We start from the raw sequence: 19,106 nt of genomic DNA on the forward strand, positions 1-19,106 counted from the left end.
CTGGGGTCTCTGCTCTGGCTTCACCCAGGACAGGGACCCATAATGGAAGTGCCAATCTCTTTATCTAATGAGAAAAGTGCTTAGCCCTGGGCCCTGAGGAGAATCACAAATTTGGCAGACTTTGTCAATATGAAGAGAAAATGACCAATTGGCTCAAACACAGCCCCTCCAGCAGACCTCTCCACTGTCCAGGCACCCAGAGGCACCCCACTGAGATCCTACACTAACCTTATTGGACCTCATTTCTCCCCATGTTTCGAGGAACAAACACTCAGAGGCATGCAGTGACCTGAAGTTTCACAGCAAACAGACGGCCAATGACCACTGTGCTGTGCAGGGGAAGGGGCTCACCTGGTACATGGTAGGTCCCTCACCTGTTATAGCAAATGCTGTATAACAACACGGAAAGGTGGGGACAAATGTGGGGTCCCTGCCCAGGAAGGTGGGCACCTGGTATTTGCCTCATTTGTCCAATCAGTGAGCCCAGGTGGTCAGTACCACACTGGTCTTTTGCTTTTTCTCTTCTGTTTTGCCTCATGAGGATGGAGTTTATTGGACACCAAAAGTGGGTGGTGCTGGGGCCACTGGGCTGGTTGGCAGCTGGGCCCAGGATTGGCTGACAGGCCTCTGTGTTCTGACAGGTGCCTCCATGGGAGGCCCGTGCTGAGTCAGGCACACAGTGAGGCTGACTCCCCAGGAAACAGAGTCCTGGCTTCCAGAAGGGGCAGGTCTTGACGGTGAGAACCTTTCTCAATGGCGGTTTCTGGGTCCTGAGGGCCATCACCTCAATGATTGTCCAGCTCAACACTGTCTGCCTGACCCCCCACTCGCCAGAGCATTCTGGGTAATAAGCAGAGCAGCTGGGGCTCCCTGTGGGCTCCACCAGGTTAGTTTCCAGGTTGTGAGCTCATTCACACTGAAAAGGGTTCCACTTTGTGTTTCCTGGGTCTGTCTCGGTGCTAAACTGAACTGTGAACAGAAAAGCAGCTGGTCCTTCCCAGGCTTGGCTAGGGCAGGGGGATGGGCAAGGGACGGGCAGGCTCGAAGGCGGGATTGGAGTGTCTGAAGATGCGGGTGGGGAAGTGCTTGACGTGGGAGCTTCACGTTGTTCCACTCCATGCCGTCGATGAGGACCCACAGTGTGTTCTGCCTCTGCTTGGCCCTGCAGATCAGGCGGCTGATGCCCTCGAGGCACTGGCTCTGGTAGGCCACGTCCTTCTCCTTGGTTTTCTTCACCTTCTTGTTGTCCTCCTTGTCCACAGTCATGGACCTGGAGGGCGTGGCTCCAGCCTCACCCCTGCTAGGCAGCCTGCTAACCTGCAGAGACTAGAAGGTGCACTTAAGGGTGTTGCTGGCAGTAGCCTGGTCTTTGTTCTCAGTGTCTCTCTTCCTGTCTGTGGGCTGTACTGCCATCCAGTAATACACATGTGGCCCCATCAGCTCAGCGCCAGCACCTGGCTGAAGGAGACTCCTCTCCACTCACAGACAGGGAGGAGGGAAGATGTGTGAGGCCTCCTTGTTTGCCGCAGACCTGTGTGGCGGGGTGGACAGCAGCACGCTAGAGCCCAAGCGGGCCGCATAATCTCAGTGTCCTGAGACGACCCAGAATGGTCCCACAATACCAGTTCCACCACCCCCACGAAGGGAATGATGGTCAAGGACTCCTCATTGGGGCTCTTTTATTTGTAGGTGAGTGTGGCCTCCACGAAGGGCAGTTGGTGGGCACAATTGGCCCCTGCAACATACTGTGTGATTCTCAACACCATGCCCAACGTGTCCTGCACAGCCCTCTGGGACTCCTTGTAGAACAGGTCCTGCCTGGCCAGGTCCTGGAAGAAGCTCTTGTAGCGGTAATGCACGGAGCCCAGGTACCTGGCCACAGGGTGGGAAACCAGCAGATGACCAGGAAGTACATGTAGCCCAGCCGGGGGCCAGGGGGCACGGTTGTAGGACAGCAGCTCTAGGAAGAGCCACAGCACAGAGCTGAAGTACTGCTGTGCCCCTGCCACCGGGATCTTCACAGGGTTCAGGGGCTGGGAATTGAGGTGACAGTGTCTCTGAATCCACGAGATGATGGTGCTGAAGGCCACCTGGACTTCAGAATTGGAGCAGGTGCACACCTCGGGCAGCATGTGTTGCTGCAGGACTCAGACGGGAACTGCCCCTGTCAGTCAGAGGTGTTGAGGAGGAGGATGTTCTGGGGCAGCTGGTGTCAGAGATGATGATTTGGTTCAGCTGGTCGTACACCGTCTCCCTGGGGATCTGCAGCTGACTCAGCGGGTCGGGGCAGTGCTTGTTGTCCAGGCTGTGGGCCCGCTTGTTCTGGCTTTGCCACCTGCTGCTCCTTCAGGGATGTGCCCCAGCTCCAGCAGCCCTCCTGCTCTCTGGGATCTGGTGGAGGGGATGAGGAGAGACTCGGTCTTGGTGATGCGCCCACTGGTTGCTTGGGGCTCGTCTTCTTAGGCACGTGGGTTGGACCTGGAGGTTCCTATGGCGCTGGCACTGTGAATGCTCTAGCTCTCCATCTGAGAGCTGGGCTGGGACAGGTCTTCAAAGTATGGCCTGAGCGAGGGCTTCGGGGTCCTGAGGACACTCTCATGGGCCACTGTCACTGGGCTTCCCTAGTGAGTCATACAGCAGATCCAGGTCCTCCACCTCAGGGACCTGCTCCGAAGACTCCTACTCTGAGTCCAGGACCTCCTTCCACATTGGGACCCTGCGCAGCCACCCCCCAACTTTCTTGTTGGCATCTTGTTGCCTGGTCATGAATGGCGATCTTACTTCTCCTTGGTGCTGCTTTTTGGACTCCTCAAAGTCAAAGTCCTCCTCCTCTTGGTTCTGCCCGTGCACAGAATCATGGCTGGCCTGCTGTTCCGAGAAGATTTCATACTCCATCTCTGAGTAATGAACCCTGGACTTGGCCTTGAGGCCGGCCTGCCAGGTGCTGTCCTCGGGGTCGATGGGTTGGCTGGACAGGGAGGAGATGCTGACCTCAGCCACGTGGGCAGATGCCTCCATGATGGTGCTATGGAGGCTCAGCATCTGGCTACCCTCGAGGGGTCGCTGCCTCACCTCAGCCATGTCGATGGTGCCCTCGGCAAGCGCCCGGTAACCCAGGATGGTCTGGTTTTTAAGAGGCTGCTTCTGCTGCAGCATGATCTGTAAGTTGTTGCCTTCTCTCTTGAGGGAGTGAGGGTACTGCAGGGAGAAGGTCAGTGCCAGGTCGGTCTTCACGTGACCACTAGGGGGCAGCAGAATCTCGTCTGACCTCAAGATGTTTTGGGAGCCCTGCAGTTTCACAGTGATCACCACAGTTCTGAGCTCCTTCTCCAGCTTCTTGTAGATCAGCAGCTTGGCTAAGGTGAGGCTACACAGCCTGGGCACGCAGGCGGGGCTGGAGCAGTCCACCTCCCAGGTGGAAAACAAGTTCATGGGCACCTGTGTGTTGAGTGCGGCGGGCATGCTGTCCAGGCCCGTGGGCGTTGACATAGTGGTCTTATTTCTACCCTGTGTTGGGAGAGAGGGCATATGCCATCAGAGGCAGCTCATAACCTGTCAGGTGGGTTGGGGGCTGCAGCTCAGACTGAACCCCAAGCACTCAGTGATTGGTGGCAAGTAGTGGGACAGGAGTGATCATAGGGACCACATGCTAACTTGGCGGCCTTGCAAACTAGAGACCTAAAGTGACCAAACAGGATGGTCTGAAATTAACGTGGTGTGTGTGTGTGTGTGTGTGTGTGTGTGTGTGTGTGTGTGTGTGTGTGTTTTAAGTAAAAGCAGCTTATGGTGGATAGTGGTGTCCTAGGTTGTCATCTTCCCTTAAAAAGGTTTATCTTTATCTTAATTGAGCCTGCCTATTGTCTTTGTGAATCTATAAGAACATATTTTTGTAATATCAAAGGAATTTTCCTTTATTCAGACCCCTCAAAGCACAGGCACTGCTCTGCTCTCTGCAGAGACCCCACTTGCCCTCATTGTTATTGAGTTCATTGTTGACTGTTCACATCCTGCACATACCTGAGTGAAAGAAGTATGTGTCTGTCATTTCACCTTTGATCCAGTCCCAGAGAGTTCCCTGCTGTGATTTCTCCTGCTTCCCTAATCTGTCACCAATGGATTTCATGAAACCCACACAAGTCTCCACTTTTGATTGTAATGTATAAAATAAGGTGCAAAGCTGCTATTCTCCGGAGCATTATTATCTCATTTGGTTGAGATTTTGCTTCACCGCAATTGTCTACACTTTGGCTCAAATAAACTCAGAAAAATTCTGTACAGGTTTCCATGTTTTCTACACAGATAAGCGATAAGGTTCTCGGCAGGCAACGTAGACTGGGAGGTGAGTGATGATGAGACACATTGGTGTCTTAATCGTTTCTTAGCAGAGGACGGACAGCACCTCCCTGTGTTAACATGGTCACCTTGGGATTTCTGACAGAACATCCCATTCTAAGATGGGAACACAGAGGCTTTTCCTGGGGTGGGAGGGTCTGGATATTAGAACAATGGGGTGTTCGGGGCAGCACCGTTGACATGACAACAGGAGGGGATCATGTGCAGGTCCCACAGCAGTGAAGAGATGGATCGCCAGCCCTGATAACAGGTCCCCCTCCTGGTATGTTGTGCAGCCCAGGGAAGCCCCAGCTCCTGACCGAGAGGGACCACAGGGATGTGATCCTCCGGGCAGCAAAGGGCAAAGCAACAGACTTGGTACCTTGAGCCCCGTGTCCTTTTGGGAAAAGCATCCCTACTAATCACCATGATGTGTAAGAGTGGGAGACGGTGAGTAAGGATTGTCTGGACAACATGGACACGTAGAGATGGGCCTTAAAAGGGAAAGTCTGTAGAAAAATACAAGAATACACTTGACTGAGCATGACGTGAAATGGTACAAAGTCTTCTGATATTCCTAACACTTTGTGGGCAGTGATTTTCCATCAGTGAGTGTGGGTTGTGGAGAGGATATAGGCCCCAGATTCCTTTGGAAATTGGACTCTAGGAGGTAGCTAGGAGCATGACAGGGCATCTTCTGGAACACAGGGCTCTCTTCAATACATGGGATCTTGGAGTCTGGGTCACCTCAGCCCCTGCACTCACCCTGCGGTCGTGCTGCACGCTGGAGGGTGGATGGGGCCCCTGTGCCTCCTACAGGGGCATGGAGTTGAGGACCCCGTCTGTCAGCTCCTCTCTGTTCTCCTGTGCGGAGCTCTGTAAAGACAGTTCACAGTCACCAGGGGAAAGCCTCAGCGCCCTGTTTTGCTGGTTCTGTGCCCCTGTGACCTCCACTCCAGGCACACACACACACAGTGTGATGCGCACTGAACTCCACTGCGAAGGAAAAGGCGTGACATCCTGAGGGCTTGGATTCCCATTGGCAGAGATAAGGGACCCCTCTGGAACCACATCTCCAACTACCTGTACTTTCCTGGGGTGTGATCACAGCAGGACCTCTAGGTGATCCACTGCCCCAAAAGCTGTTCCTGCCCCAGGGTTCTCCCTTCAGTTCCCTCTTCCCAGCACATGAAGGGGAGGGGATTTGGGCTGTACAGGGATGGAGCACAGAGGTGGCCTGGCCTGAATGGGTCTGACCCAGGCCACCTTGTGTTACCTGAGGCCATATTTTTTAAAATGGCCAGCAATGTCGTGGACAAGGGTTGAACCAATGTCTGCACCGTCTGGAAAAGCTCTCACTATGGGGTCTCCGGAAGCAAGAGCACCAATCACTGGGAACACAGCAAGAGAACATCTTGCACTGGCAAATGCCTCTTGGCAAGTGTGCTGCCTGTGGGGCTGATGTGGGTGCCAGGTTACAGGGTGTCCAAGTTCTATTGGTTAGTGACCTCAGTACATGGGATTGTCTTGCCTGAGTCCCCTCATCTCATGACAGCTATGCAAATAGTCCTGTGGGCTGCTGTCTGTTGTCCCCTCTTCTCCATGAAGCACCTGATCTGTACACACCCTTAGGGGCAACAACACATCTTTCCCCCAGCCCCCTAGAAACTCTGGGTGCAGCCAGGGTCCCAGAGTTGAGTAAACCAAACTGGACTCAGACTCAACCCCTCATTCTTACCTCTTCTGGATCCTGGATAAAGTCATTGTGTCTGTCAGGGCCCTTCTCTCTCCTCCTGCACAATGGGTTATGCAGCAAGTGCTTCTTAGGGCTGTGCAGGCTCATGTGGGGAGTAGCTGTGAAGCAGGAGGAGGACGGTCACATGTAGGTACTGCCTCCAACCTGTTTTTCCATCCTGTTGTCACCTCCTCTGAGTCTGCTATTCTTCTAATCCTACCCAAGATCATCGCATTTAGAGAGAGAGAGAGAGAGAGTGTGTGTGTGTGTGTGTGTGTGTGTGTGTGTGTGTGTGTGCATGTGTGTGTGCGCGCACGCGTGCCAGTGCTCCCTTTCTGGATCCCAGAACAAAATGGCCCCACATAGGGAGGAACAGGCAGGAGCTGCCCAGTATGTCAGGATTTCTAATTTCCAGACAAACTCTATGGGGAAGGTGGGAGCCTTGGCCTGGGAGGTCTGAACATTCCTGAACTCTGGACTCTGAATGTCATGTACCCTGGCCAATCCCTGCCTGACTATGGGCTTCTGTTTCCCACTTATCCAATGAGGGTGTGATTCAGAACTACGTAAGCATGAGATCAGCAGAGGGGGGCCCAGCCTCAGATTTCTCCACTGTGGGTGGGTTGTGGACAGAGGTTGTGGACAGATTTCTCCACTGTGGGTGGGTTGTGGACGCCTTTTCAGACAAATACTGTCTAGACTGCCAAATGCCCACTGTCCCACCATGCCATCTCCATGTCTGTACACGATTGCACCAGCACAGCCTTTTCCAGAGCCCCTGAGGAAACCTGGGTGCAGCCAGGACCCCAACTTTCAGGACACACAGCTGGGTTTATCTCAGGCTCTGCATTCTGACCATCTGTGATTCTGGGCAAGGCATGGACCTCTTGGGTCACCGGTTCTCTCCTCAGTGACTCCCCATGGTCTTCACCTTCCTCATGTGGTGTGAATGTGTGCCCTCCCTTTAAGTGTGGGTGTCAGTAGTGACTCCATAGAAGACGGCAAAGGGATCCAACACAAACTCCATGATTTGGCTCAAAAAAGTTAGTGCTTGGCCCAGCCAGAGTGGTTGAGCATCATTCTGGGCACTGAAAGTTTGCTGTTAGGTTCCTGGTCAGGGCACATACCTAGGTTGTGGGTTTGATCCCTATTCAGGGCGCATACCAGAGGCAATCAATTCATGCTTCTCTCTCACATTGATGCCTCTCTCTCTCTCTCTCTCTCTCTCTCTCTCTCTCTCTCTCTCTCTTCAATTTTTTGGGAAAAAATGAATTTAACATTTTAAAGCAAATCCATTTCATTTATTTTTTAATCTTTATTGTTGAAAGTATTACATATGTCCTCATTTTACCCCATTGACCACTTCTAGCCGATTCCTTCCCCCCTCATCAGGCCTTTATCACCCTATTGACTGTGTCCCTGGGTTATGCATAAATGCATACAAGTCCTTTGGTTGATCTCTTCCCACCCTGAAAAGTTTTTTTAAATGTTGGTGTCTACCCACTTGCTCACTCTGATCTGTTCTCTCTCTCTCTCAGGCCACACTGAGGAATAAGCCTCTGTGCTCTGTGCTGCTATCTGGAGAGACCCACATGGCCTAGCACTGAATGAGACCAACAGACAGAGAGGAAGTCAGGCCTTTGATCCAAACTGAAACCCAAAGTCCCCCTGAGTGAGCTCAGACCCTCAGTGACACAGATCCTGCCTCAGCTGACACCACAGTAGTTCCAGCTGAGCCATGAGGGATTCCTTGTCACAGACATGTGAGCTAATAAGTGTGTGTTGGTTAAGACTCTAGTGTGGGGGAACTCTCAGCAATAGATCACTAGCACAGTCGTCCCACACCAGGTGCTGCCCTGCCCTCCTATCTCCCTCATTTTTCTCCTCCCAGTTCCCTCCAGTCCCCACACCCTCATTTCTAACACCCTCTGCCTCCAGTTTCAATGATGGCTGTGGAACTTAGGAAAGGACCCTGGAAAGTAGAGCCAAACTGAAAAGTGTAATTTGAAATAGGAAACGGCATCTGCTGAGACCACAGTTCTGAGCTTCCAAGGTAAGGAGATGCTCCACGCAAGGCGGGTGGCTGCCCCTCCAGGCCCATTGCCAGTGCGCACAAGTGCACTGACCATCACCACGGACCTCTAAGCTAGACCTGCCCCCTTGATTTCCAGACCTCCATTTAATTTCACAAAGCTTTCATCAGCTGCCATTGTGAAATCAGGATTAAGAGGGTAGACAAGTATTTATTCAACTTTCTGGTTTAGGAATTGCATCCTAAAGAGCCTGTATAATGTCGCCGCGATGGGCTCACATTCTCAGTGTTTATGGTCCTCAGGGTCAATGGTAGGACTCATCACACTCCATGAGAATTTCCTTTCTATCTGCGTCAACCAACAGGGCTAAACTCCTTGAGAGCAGGGACCCTGGATGTGGTCCAAAGTTAATAGTTAATACCCATTTGTCCTGCGACAGTGTAGCTTGTGCCATGGCGGGCGCCATACAAGGCTGTTAGTCCATCCTCACCAGGGTAGTTCAGAGCACAGAAGAGGATTGATGTAAAAGGAGAAGCCAGGCTGTCTCCACAACCTTGTTCAGCCTTGAGGAGTGAGAAAGAATGGCCACTGGGCTCTGGTGAGACAGAAGAGCATCAGGTAAAACCCCAGCTGAACGAGAGCTCAGGGGCTGAGGGTGGAGAGAGGCTCTGACCCTAGAGGAGACTTTGAAGAGGTGTCTGTGGAGGAGATGAGTGTGGAGCCCGGGCCCTAGGACATTCCCTGCCCCTCTTCAGTGCTATGGGCCAACAGAGGAGATGCTCAGAATGCTGTTCAGTGCTAGTGGAGCAGGGTGGTGTTTCTTTCCAGGTGCCTGTGGCAGTCAGTGTTCAGGAACTGCTTGCTGCTGGTTAAACCCTGGAGCATTCTGCAATGTGGACGCCAGGGGGCGCTTAAGCCCATGCTTTGCCCATGTGCTGGTGGGAGATGTCAAAAAAAAATGTGGGTTCCCAGGGGTAGCCCTGATATAAAGGGTCCCTGCCCCAATGCTCCTCGGTCAATTTCCCCGAAGTCCCATTGTGCTGAGTCTCAAGAACACATTCGTAGAGCTGATGGCTCCTGAGAGACTAATTATTCCCAACCTATGACTCATTGTAACCCCATGGAGGCCCAGAAGAAACAGACTTGCTCAAGGCTCTGAAGGTTTATAGAGTTAAATTTTATAGAATCGAAATTAAATTTATACTTAAGAGTAATTACATTTTCTTTAAAATAGATTATATGTTACTGGATAGTATAAAAAATACAGTAACATTTTAAGTATATATAAAATAAACACAAATATTTTTAAACTGTATATAAAGGGGATGTGGGAGTCCCATCTGCCATGGCAGCTGACACACACTGTGGCACAAGGCCTGGGACCGCAGGCCTCCCAGGAGCTGAGGTGAGTTGCTCACAAGCTGCAGGTGGTTCCACATCTGGAAGTTCAGTGACAGCTGTGCCTGGAGCCTGCTCTGGCTCTGGAGAGGGCACGATGGTTGGCGTTTCCTCTTCAGGTGTTTCTTCATCTTGCTCTGGAGCTGCTTCTGGAGATACAGGAAGAGAACATGTTACACCATGACTGCCTTTTGTGCGCCTTCCAAGGAAGGGAACGTCCCATCTCCATCACTGAACTCCCAGTTAAAGCCCCCACCCCAGGAAGTCCTCCAGACTGCAGGCCATGGGCACTGACCTGAGCGGCTCTGTGCTCCTGCCTAAGCCCAGCCTCTGGGAGCTCTTCTCGGTGTGGGCAGCCCCATCCCCTCCCCACTCACCCTCACCACCCAAATCCACATGCACAGCTCTCTTTGACTCCCTCCCTTTTTTCTAGGAGAAGCCCTCAGACCTCTGACCTCTTGCAGAAGTCCCACAAGGCATGGGACCCAGGGTGTTGCCACCTTCTCCAAGTCACAGTCCCCATACTCCCCTTAAGGTTCTGATCCAAAGCCCAATCACTTTTTCTGCTGGTCCAGAGATCCACATTCTACTTCAAAATATGAGAAGATGAGGCGATACTTTGAGGAAGAAGTCACATGACTGTCCTGTGGACGCTACCTGCCTGTTCAGCCTGGTGTGACTGAATCACTCCTGACTAGAAGGAAGCGCTGGAGTGCAGTCCTGGGGGGCAGGGCATTTGCTGAATGAATGAGCCCAAATGAGCCCTATCTCAGATAGCTGGGTGAGCCTGGGGTCCCCCTGCTCACCCCTGGGAGTTCTAATCTAGCTTCACCCAGGACAGGGACCCTAATGGAATTTCCAATGTCTTTATCACAAGAGAAAATAGCTTAGCCTGAGGCCTAAGAATCACAAATAAGGCAGAAGCTTCTTTAAGAAGAAGAGAAAATGACCAATTAGGACAACCACAGCCCCTCCAGCGCACCTCTCCAGTGTCCAAGCTCCCAGAGAGCCTTTTTTCCAGGGGAACACCCCTCCCCCACCCGAATCCCTACAATAACCCTATGAGGCTGGGCCTCAGAATTCCCTATGGTCAGGGAAACAAACACTCAGAGAGATGCAGTGACCTGAAGCCTCACAGCAAGCAGGTGGCTGAGTGGCCACTGTGCTGTGGAGGGGCAGGGCTCACCTGGTACATGGTTGGTCCCACCCACGTTGGTTAGTAGCAAATGTTCTGTATGAACACAGAAGGGTGGGTGGGGACCAAGGTGGGGATGCTGCCCAGGAAGCTGGACACCAAGTATTTGATCAGTTTGTCCAGTCACTGTTCCTGGGAAGCCTGCACTGTACGTCCTTTTATTTTATTTTTGCTCTCTGAGGGTCAAGTTTATTTGGAAGCCTGAGTGAGTGGTGTTGGGGTCAACATGAAGGCCCCTGGCTAGGATGACTGGCAGGTGGAGAAGGTGAGGAGAGTTCTCCCTGTGTGGGTCAGGGTCCAGAAAAACAGACATGCTCAAAGCTCTGAGGGTTAATAGGGTTAAATTTTATAGAATCTAAATTAAAGTTATGTTTAGTAGTATTTCATTAAATGTTCTCTACAGTACAATCTATGTTACTAAATATCATAAAAAATACAGTAAAATTATAAACATATATAAAATGAACATAAACTTTTAACACTGCATCTAAATGGGGGGGGGGGGGGCGCCCTCTCTGCCATGGCAGCTGACACGTGCTGGGGCCTGGGATCTGGCCTCACAGGAACTGGGTGAGTTGCTGAAATGCTGCAGGTGGTTCTTCTGCCTCTTGAAGTTCAGTGAAAGCTGGGCCTGGATCCGGCTCTGGCTCTGGAGAGGCCACTAGGATGGCGTTGCCTCTGGAGGGTTTTCCTGATGTTGCTCTGGAGCTGGTTCTGCAGATCCAAGAACAGGACATGTTACCACCCTCAATGCCTTTTGTGTGCCTTCCAAAGGCACACTCACCCACACCACCCCCGGAGGCCGCCGCCTCCTCCTTTCTCGGCCTCAGTGGGCTCAGGTGCTCCCGTCATGACTGGAAGCACTAGGCCTGGTTTGGCAGGTCGGGGACTGGAAAGTTGGCTCTATGGAGGCCAACAGCATCATCAGGCTTGGAAATTCTGGCAGCGGTTTAAAATCCTGAGGATACTGATCCAGCCAGATGCCCAGGATGCAGGAGATGACCCTGGGGAGAAAGAGGTGGGAAGCAGAGTCTGAGGCCTGGCCTTTCCTTCCACACGGCCCTCCCAGAGCACCACTCAGAGAAACTGGGGTCCTGTGCCTGCTGCTCCTGCCCAAACCTACTCCTTGTCCACCTTCAACCTGGCAGTTCTGGCAGAGACATGCCTGGTCAGGAGGTACTGGCAGAAAGCCCTCCTAACTGACAGCTCTGGATCCATGAGGGAACCACCTGTCCCCTTGTTCAAGGGAACCTGACATGCTCTCCCAGTGTCCCTGTCCCCTCCCACTACCTTCCCACCAAAATGTCAACTCCATGAGGACAGGGAAGGCTGGTGTCCTCCCTGTTCATGTCACTCATTGGCACACAGTAGGTGCTCCAGGAATAGCTGACCAATGAGCAAACCAACAAACTCTGTCTCCATCCCTGGCTTCCAAGGGCTTTCCTATCAGCTCAAACTTTGGCTCCTGCACCTACGTGCTGCCTAATTCACTTGCTGCCCTGTGGGGTTCTTTGCCTCCCACTGAAACTCAACTCTCATAGGGCGGGGTACACTTGCCAAACTGCCGCTGAGAAGGTTCTATCAAATTAGTGAGCACGGTCCCTGGATAGGGGTGCACACAGGGCTGGGATTAGGAGCGGAAGGGTATGAATTTTCTGAGGGTCTGACTTTCTCTCTGAGCTCCCACTGCTCTCCCACACCACCCATATCCACATGCACAGCTCTCTTTGACGCCTTCCCTTTTTTCTAGGAGAAGCCCTCAGACCTCTGCCCTCTTGTAGAAATCGCACCATGTGTGGGATCCAGGGTTCTGCCAGCACCTTGAATTCACACTCCCCATATTCCCCCTCCTGGTTCTGACCCAAAACTGACTCACGTTTTCCGCTGGAACAGAGGTTCACCTTCCTCTTCACAGTATGGGAAGATGCAGCCATAGGGAAAGGAGGCCAGGAGGACGTCACATCGGCTGTCCTGTGGGCACTACGAGCCTGTGCAGCCTAGGGTGACTGAATCACTCCCGACTAGAAGGAAGCTCTGGAGTGCAGGCTTGGGGTCTTCTCTGAGCACTGGATTATGGTCAGTGCCTAGAGACATGTCTGTAACTGGCAGATTTCTGATATATTTCCTGAATGAGTGAGCCCAGACCAGCCCCATCACAGATAGCTGGGAGAGCCTGGGCCCCACTGCTCACCCCTGGGGGTCTCTGCTCTGGCTTCACCCAGGACAGGGACCAATAACAGAATCTCCAGTCCCTTTATGACATGAGAAAAGAGTTTAGCCCAAGGCCCCGAGAAGAATCACATATGAGGAAGAAAAATGACCAACTAGCACAACCACAGCCCCTGCTGCAGACCTATCTACTGTCCAGGCACCCAGAGAAAGCTTTAGGGGAACACCCTACAAGGTCCCTACAAAAACCCTATGAGGTTGCTCCTTGACTCACCTCATGTTCTTAGAAACAAACACTCAGAGGGATGCAGTGACCTGAGAGCTCACAGCCAGCAAGTGGCCAAATGACCACCGTGCTCTGGAGAGGCAGATTGCTCACCTTGTCAATAGCTGGTCCAACACCTGTTGCGTGGCAGCGAATGTTCTGTGGTAACATGAAGAGGTAGGGACGAAGGTGGGTGGCTGCCCAGGAAGGAGGGCACTGGTTTGTCCAGCCCGTGTGCCTGTGGGTCTGCACCATGCAGCTCCTTTTTGTTATTTTGCCCTCTGAGGCGGGAGTTCATGGGAACCATAAGTAGATGGTGCTGGGGCCACTTGGATGGTTGGCAGCTGGGGTCCAAGGTTGGGCTGGCAGGCCTCCATGTTGTGCTCCGGATGCCCCAATGGGAGGCCAGCCCTTTGCCTCTGGTGGCCCAGCACTGAGTCTGGGCACAGGCTGGAGCCAGCTCCCAGGGTTAAGCAGAGCCCTGGTTTCCAGGAAGGGCAGGACTCTAAGGCCAGAAACATTCTCACTGAAAGTGTTGGGGATCCTGAGGCTAAAACACACCTTCCATGATGCTCCAGTTCAACAGTGCCCACCTGACCTCCCACCTGCCGAGTGTTCTGGTTATTAAACAGAGCATTTGTGGGTCCCAGTGAAGGCAACCACCTTAGGTTCCAGGCTGTCAGCACATTCTAACTTAAAACAGTTTCTCTGTGTTTTCAGGGTCTGTGTCTGTAGTAAACTGAACTGTTGACAGAAAAGCAGCTGGGCCCTTCTGGGCTTGGCCCAGGCAGGGTAAAGGGCAGGGAGAGGGGCAGGGCTAGAAGGTGGAATTGGAGTGTCCGAAGATGCAGATGGGGAAGTGCTTGACGTGGGAGGACCACTGGGCTGCCAGCTGGAAGAACGTCACGTCGTTCCACTCCACGCCATCAATGAGGACCCGCTGCCTGTTCTCCTGGTTCTTAGCTGAGCAGACCAAGCGGCCAATGCCCTGGATGCACTGGCTTTTGGACACCAAGTCCTTGCCCTTGTCTTTCTTCGGCAAAAACATCACCTTCTTTTTCTTCTCCTTGGTGACCACAATCATGGACATTGTGGGCGTACCTGCATCCTTGCCACTGCTGGGCAGCCTGCTGACCTGGAGAGACCGGAAGGTCCTCTGGAGTGTGTTTTTGGTGGTAGGCAGGTCTTCCTTCTCCCCGTTTCTCTTCCTGTTTGTGGGCTTGGCTGCCATCCAATAATCCACCTGTAGCTCCATCAGCTCAGCACTGACACCCTGGGTGGAGGAAGGTAGGCCTCCACTCACTGATGAGGAGAAGGTTGGGTTGTGTGAGGCCTCCCTGGTGGTGGACAAAAACATGTTGGAGCATGAGGGGACCGCATCATCTGTGTCTCCTGACGTGGCTGAAATTGGTTCCACTATTCCAACTTTCACTGCCCCCACAAAGGGGATGAACTTCTGCGAGGACAACTTGCCTGGGCTCTTCGGCTTAGAGATGAGCATGGCCTCTGCAATGGGCAGCTGGTGGACACAGTTGGCCCCTGTGATATACTCTGTGATTCTCGACACAATGTTCTGCACAGAACTCTGGGCCTCCACATTGTTGAACATGTCCTGCCAGGCCAGGTCCTGGAAGAGGTTGTTGTAGCGGTAATCCACAGAGCCCAGGTAGCTGGCCACAGGGTGGGAACCCAGTGGGATGACCAGGAAGCGCATGTAGCCCAGCCACTCAGGGTTCTTGTGGGACAGCTGCTCCACAAAGACCCGCAGCACGGTGCTGAAGTAGTGCTGAGCCCCCGCCACGGCGATCTTCACTGGCATCGGGGCCTCGGTATTGCAGTTGCAGTACCTTTGTATCCAGGAGATGATGGAGCTGAAGGCCTCCTGGACATCCACCATGGAGCAGGTGCACACTACGGGCAGCATGAGCTGCTGCAGGACGTCTGACAGGAACTGCCCCTGCCTGTCAGAGGTGCTGATGAGGATGATGTTCTCGGGCAGACAGTCATTGGAGATGAGGATGTGGTTCAGTTGATCGTACACGGTCTTCCTGGGGATCTGCAAGTGGCTCTGTGGGACTGGGCAGCACTCCTTGATCAGGCTGTTGGATGACTTATTCAGGGACCTGCTCCAGCCCCGGCAGGCGGGCTGCTTCCCCTTGGAGCTGCTGGAGGGGAGGACCAGAGACTCGGTCTTGGTGGTGCACCTGCTGGGTGGCAGCTTCTTAGTGAGCATGTGGTGGGCAGAGGTCTCTGCCTCCGGGCTGTCCTCAGGCTGTGCCGGCTGCTCCCCAGGGTTGGGCATGCTGTGGGCCACCCAGTCAGAGCCACTGTCACTTGACAGGCTTTCAAAGTATGACCTGGGTTTGGGCTTGGACTTGGGGGTGCCGAGGCCTCTGTCATCCTCCTCCATATCTGGGCCACTTGACAGGCTTTCAGAGTATGTCATGAGCTCAGGCATGGGAGGGGTTAGGAGACGGTCATCATCCTCCATATCTGAGCTACTATTGCTGGGGTTCACCAGCCTGTAAAACAGAAGAGCCACGTCCTTGTCCACATCGGGGACTTGCTCCTCAGGGTCCTGCTCAGAGTCCAGGACCTCCTCCGTCATTTGGAACCTGTGCAGCCAGGCTGAGACTTTCTGCTGATAGTTCTGTTTCCTGGTCATGGACTGCCTTCTTCTTATCGGCTTCTCCAGGTCCAAGTCACCCTTCTCCAGGTCATGCCTGTGGGCAGCATTGTAACTGACCTCCAGCTCAGAGAAGACGATCTCAGAGTCTCCTTCAGAGAAGTTATCCGCCTTGGTGCTGGCCGGCATGGCACTGTCCAGGTGGTTGACGGGCTGGCTCGATAGGGAGAAGATACAGGTCTTGTCCACCTTGGTGGCGGGGGTGCTGTAGGCCACAAAGTCAGAGACACTGCCCCTGAACAGCTTGCTGCCCGGGCCCTGGGCCTTCACAGGCATGTCGGCCAGCAGAGGAGGCTCCTTCTGCCTCTGGGCACTGTGTATGCTCCTCATCTCCATCTGCCAGCTGGAGTGTGCCAGGCCTTCAAAGTATTGTCTGGTCTTGGTCTTGGTGTTGCTAAGAATGATTCCATCATCCTCCATGTCTGAACCACTGTCGCTGGGATTCTCAAGGTTGTCATACAGAAGGTCCAGGTCCTCTTCCACCTCGGGGACATGCTCTGTAGGGTCCTGATCTGAGTCTAGGACCTCTTCTGACATGTTGGACCTGGGAAGCAGTACCATAACTTTCTGCTTCAAGTTTCGTTGCATGCATCGCTGCTGCTTCTTGGGCTGCCTCAGGTCAAAGTCATCTTCTTCCAGGTCCTGCCTGGGTGTCGCGTTGTAGCTGGCCTCCAGCTCAGAGAAGCTCTCAGATTTCCCCTCGGTGTAGCTATTTGTGGACTTGGCCTTGGGGCTGGCCTGCATGGTGCCGTCCTTGTAGTTGATGGGCTGACTGGACAGGAAGGAAATCCAGATCTCAGCCACCCTGATGGAGGACTTCTGGATGCTGCTGCTGAGGCTCAGCACCTGGCCACCCTCGGGGGGTCGCTGCATCACCTCAGCCATGTGGATGGCACCTGTGGCCAGTGTCTTGTAGCCCAGGATGATCTGGTGGTTATTGCACTTCCTCTGTTGCAGCATGATCTGTAGTTTGTTGCCTTCTCCCTTGAGGAAGTGGGGATACTGCAGGGAGAAGGTCAGCGCCAGGTCAGTCTCCACTTGTCCACTAGTGGGCAGCATAATTTCGTGGGATCTCAAGATGCCCTTGGAGCCCTGCATCTGCACTGCTATCACCATGGAGATGAGCTCCTTCTCCAGCTCCTTCAAGATCACCAGCTTCTTTAAAGTCAGGCTGCACAACCTGAGCACGCAGTTGGGGCTGGAGCAGTCCACCTCCCAGGTAGAAAAGAGGTTCATGGGCACTGGGGTGTTGAGCACGGTGGGCGAGCGGGCCAGGCCTGCAGGTGATGAGGAAGCTGCAGCTGCTTGCAGCATACAGGTACTTGATGGTTTCTTCCCCTGTGGTGGGACAGAGGAGGGACATGATTGGTGGCAAGAGGTGGAACACAAGTGATCAAAGGAGAGAGTGGATGAAAAATGGTCACATGCAAGCCTGTGACTAGCACAGGTAAGGCCTGCATGTTGGCCTTTCAAACTCAGAGACCTAAATTAACCACAAAGTTGGCCTGAAATTAAAACTTGTTAGATAAAAGCAGTTTATGGTGTGTGGTCATGTGCTAGGCCAGCGTCTTCCCTGACAAAGTCAGTCTTTACCGTAACTGAGCCTGTCTATTGTCTTTTGGCATCCATGATAACACACCTTTGGAATGTGAAAGGAAGTTCCCTTTTTCTGAACACCTCCAAGCACAGGCACTGCTCTGTGCTCTGCAGAGACCACAGATCTGCTCATTGCTATAGAGTTCATTGCTGACTGCTAACTAGCCTGTAGGCACCTGTATAAGAGAGGCATGTGTCTATCATTTTACTTTTTATCTAATCCCAGAGATTTCCCTGCTTTGCTTTCTCCTGCCTCCCTAAGCAATGGATTTCATGTAACCCACATACATCTCCACTTTTTATTATAATGTACAAAATAAGATGCAATACTGCCATTCTCTGGAGCACTACCTCAATACATTGAGATTTTGTTTTCTGGCAATTCTTGACAGTTGGGCTCCAACAAACTCACAAAAACTCTGCACAGGCTTGAATGCTGCTTACATTGATATTTACTTGGCTTACTACAGCAGGATTCCAAAGAAGCTCATCGGGACCATCCTGCAGGCCCAGACCCGGTGCTCGGACCTAACAAAGGGCCCATTGGGCCCGCCAGTTCCCTGCTTGTCAGGTGAATTTGGCTAAGTTGTCTCTTGGATCCAGAATCTTCCGTTGCTTGTGGTAGAGAGTCTGACTTTATTTGAGCTATATTTTTAAATCCTCAAGGTGGAACTAAGGTTAAGATTTGACAGAACCAAGGCTAAGGAGAGACAAGAGGAAACATGGGTGGCTGGTTTTTAATTCTGGGTTTTCATTTGGATTTGCTTTCTGAGAATCTGACCAAAAAAACCTTCACTGTATAAGTAAGAGCTGAACTTGTTCAGCTCTGAAGTGGTACATACTCCTCTGACCCAGATATCAATTGTTCTTAAGCAACTAAGAATCTTTGCGGAGCTGTCAGAGTTGATTCCTCACGCCAAGCAGGAGCCCCATAGGGAAATTCCAACTCAACTGTAATTCAACTGACTGGCTCTTCCAGGGGGAGAGCCCATAAGGTGTGGTCCACCAGCGTTCCTAGCCCTTCCTGTGGTTTTTATTTTTATTTATTTATTTATCCTCACTGGAGTATATTTTTCCCATGGGCTTAGAGAGAGAGGAAGCGAGGGGGAAATACAGAGAGAGAGAGAATGAGAAAGACATATAGATTGATTGCCTCCCCCACACATTCCAGTAAGGGCCGGGGATACTTCACCTGGAATCAAACCCAGGACCTCTAAGGGCCTGCATTCTACCCACTGAGCCAAACTAGCTAGAGGCCTTCCGGTCACCTTAGATAGCTGGGAGAGAAGCTGAGGCACATGAGAGGGCTGAATGAGACTCAAGGGATGTGAGCATCATGGAGCCATATGCTGCACACTTCAACCCACTCCATAACATCCCTAGAAAATTTGCTCAGACTCTGAAGATATAAAACAAAAAAAACTATAATTGACATGGGAAGTTGTGGCTCCAAAGCTGGGAATTCCCAGACTCCAGCCCTCATTAATATTCCTGATAGGAAGCCTTTTCTTGCAAGTGCTTTACAGAAATGGGAAGATTTAACTTCAAAATATCAACTTTAAAATGGCCAAGAAAAATTAATTTTTTGCAGGAAAAAAAGAAAACTAGAAAAATGCTGGCCCCAAAATGAAAATGATTGAATAGGACCCATATCTTGATTTGGAAATCAGAAGCTTCTAAGGAGAAGCACAGGTAAA

At 52.3% G+C, this 19,106-nt stretch overlaps 1 protein-coding gene across 1 annotated transcript; it reads right to left on the reverse strand.

The window, feature by feature from the left end:
* Nucleotides 1–13,944: 13,944 nt before the first annotated feature.
* On the reverse strand, nt 13,945–17,075 carry LOC307115760 (phosphofurin acidic cluster sorting protein 2-like; the record flags this gene model as incomplete). The annotated part of the gene is made up of 2 exons (XM_079799130.1): nt 16,084–17,075; nt 13,945–15,495 (listed from the first exon to the last, which is right to left on the reverse strand). Exons 1-2 carry the CDS (start codon nt 17,047–17,049, stop codon nt 13,945–13,947), a joined length of 2,517 nt encoding a protein of 838 aa, XP_079655256.1. The 5' UTR covers nt 17,050–17,075.
* Between the last annotated feature and the right edge of the window lie 2,031 nt (nt 17,076–19,106).

The sequence above is a fragment of the Cnephaeus nilssonii genome (genome assembly GCF_951640355.1).
Source record: "Cnephaeus nilssonii genome assembly, chromosome: 19".
Taxonomy (NCBI): Eukaryota; Metazoa; Chordata; class Mammalia; order Chiroptera; family Vespertilionidae; genus Cnephaeus; species Cnephaeus nilssonii.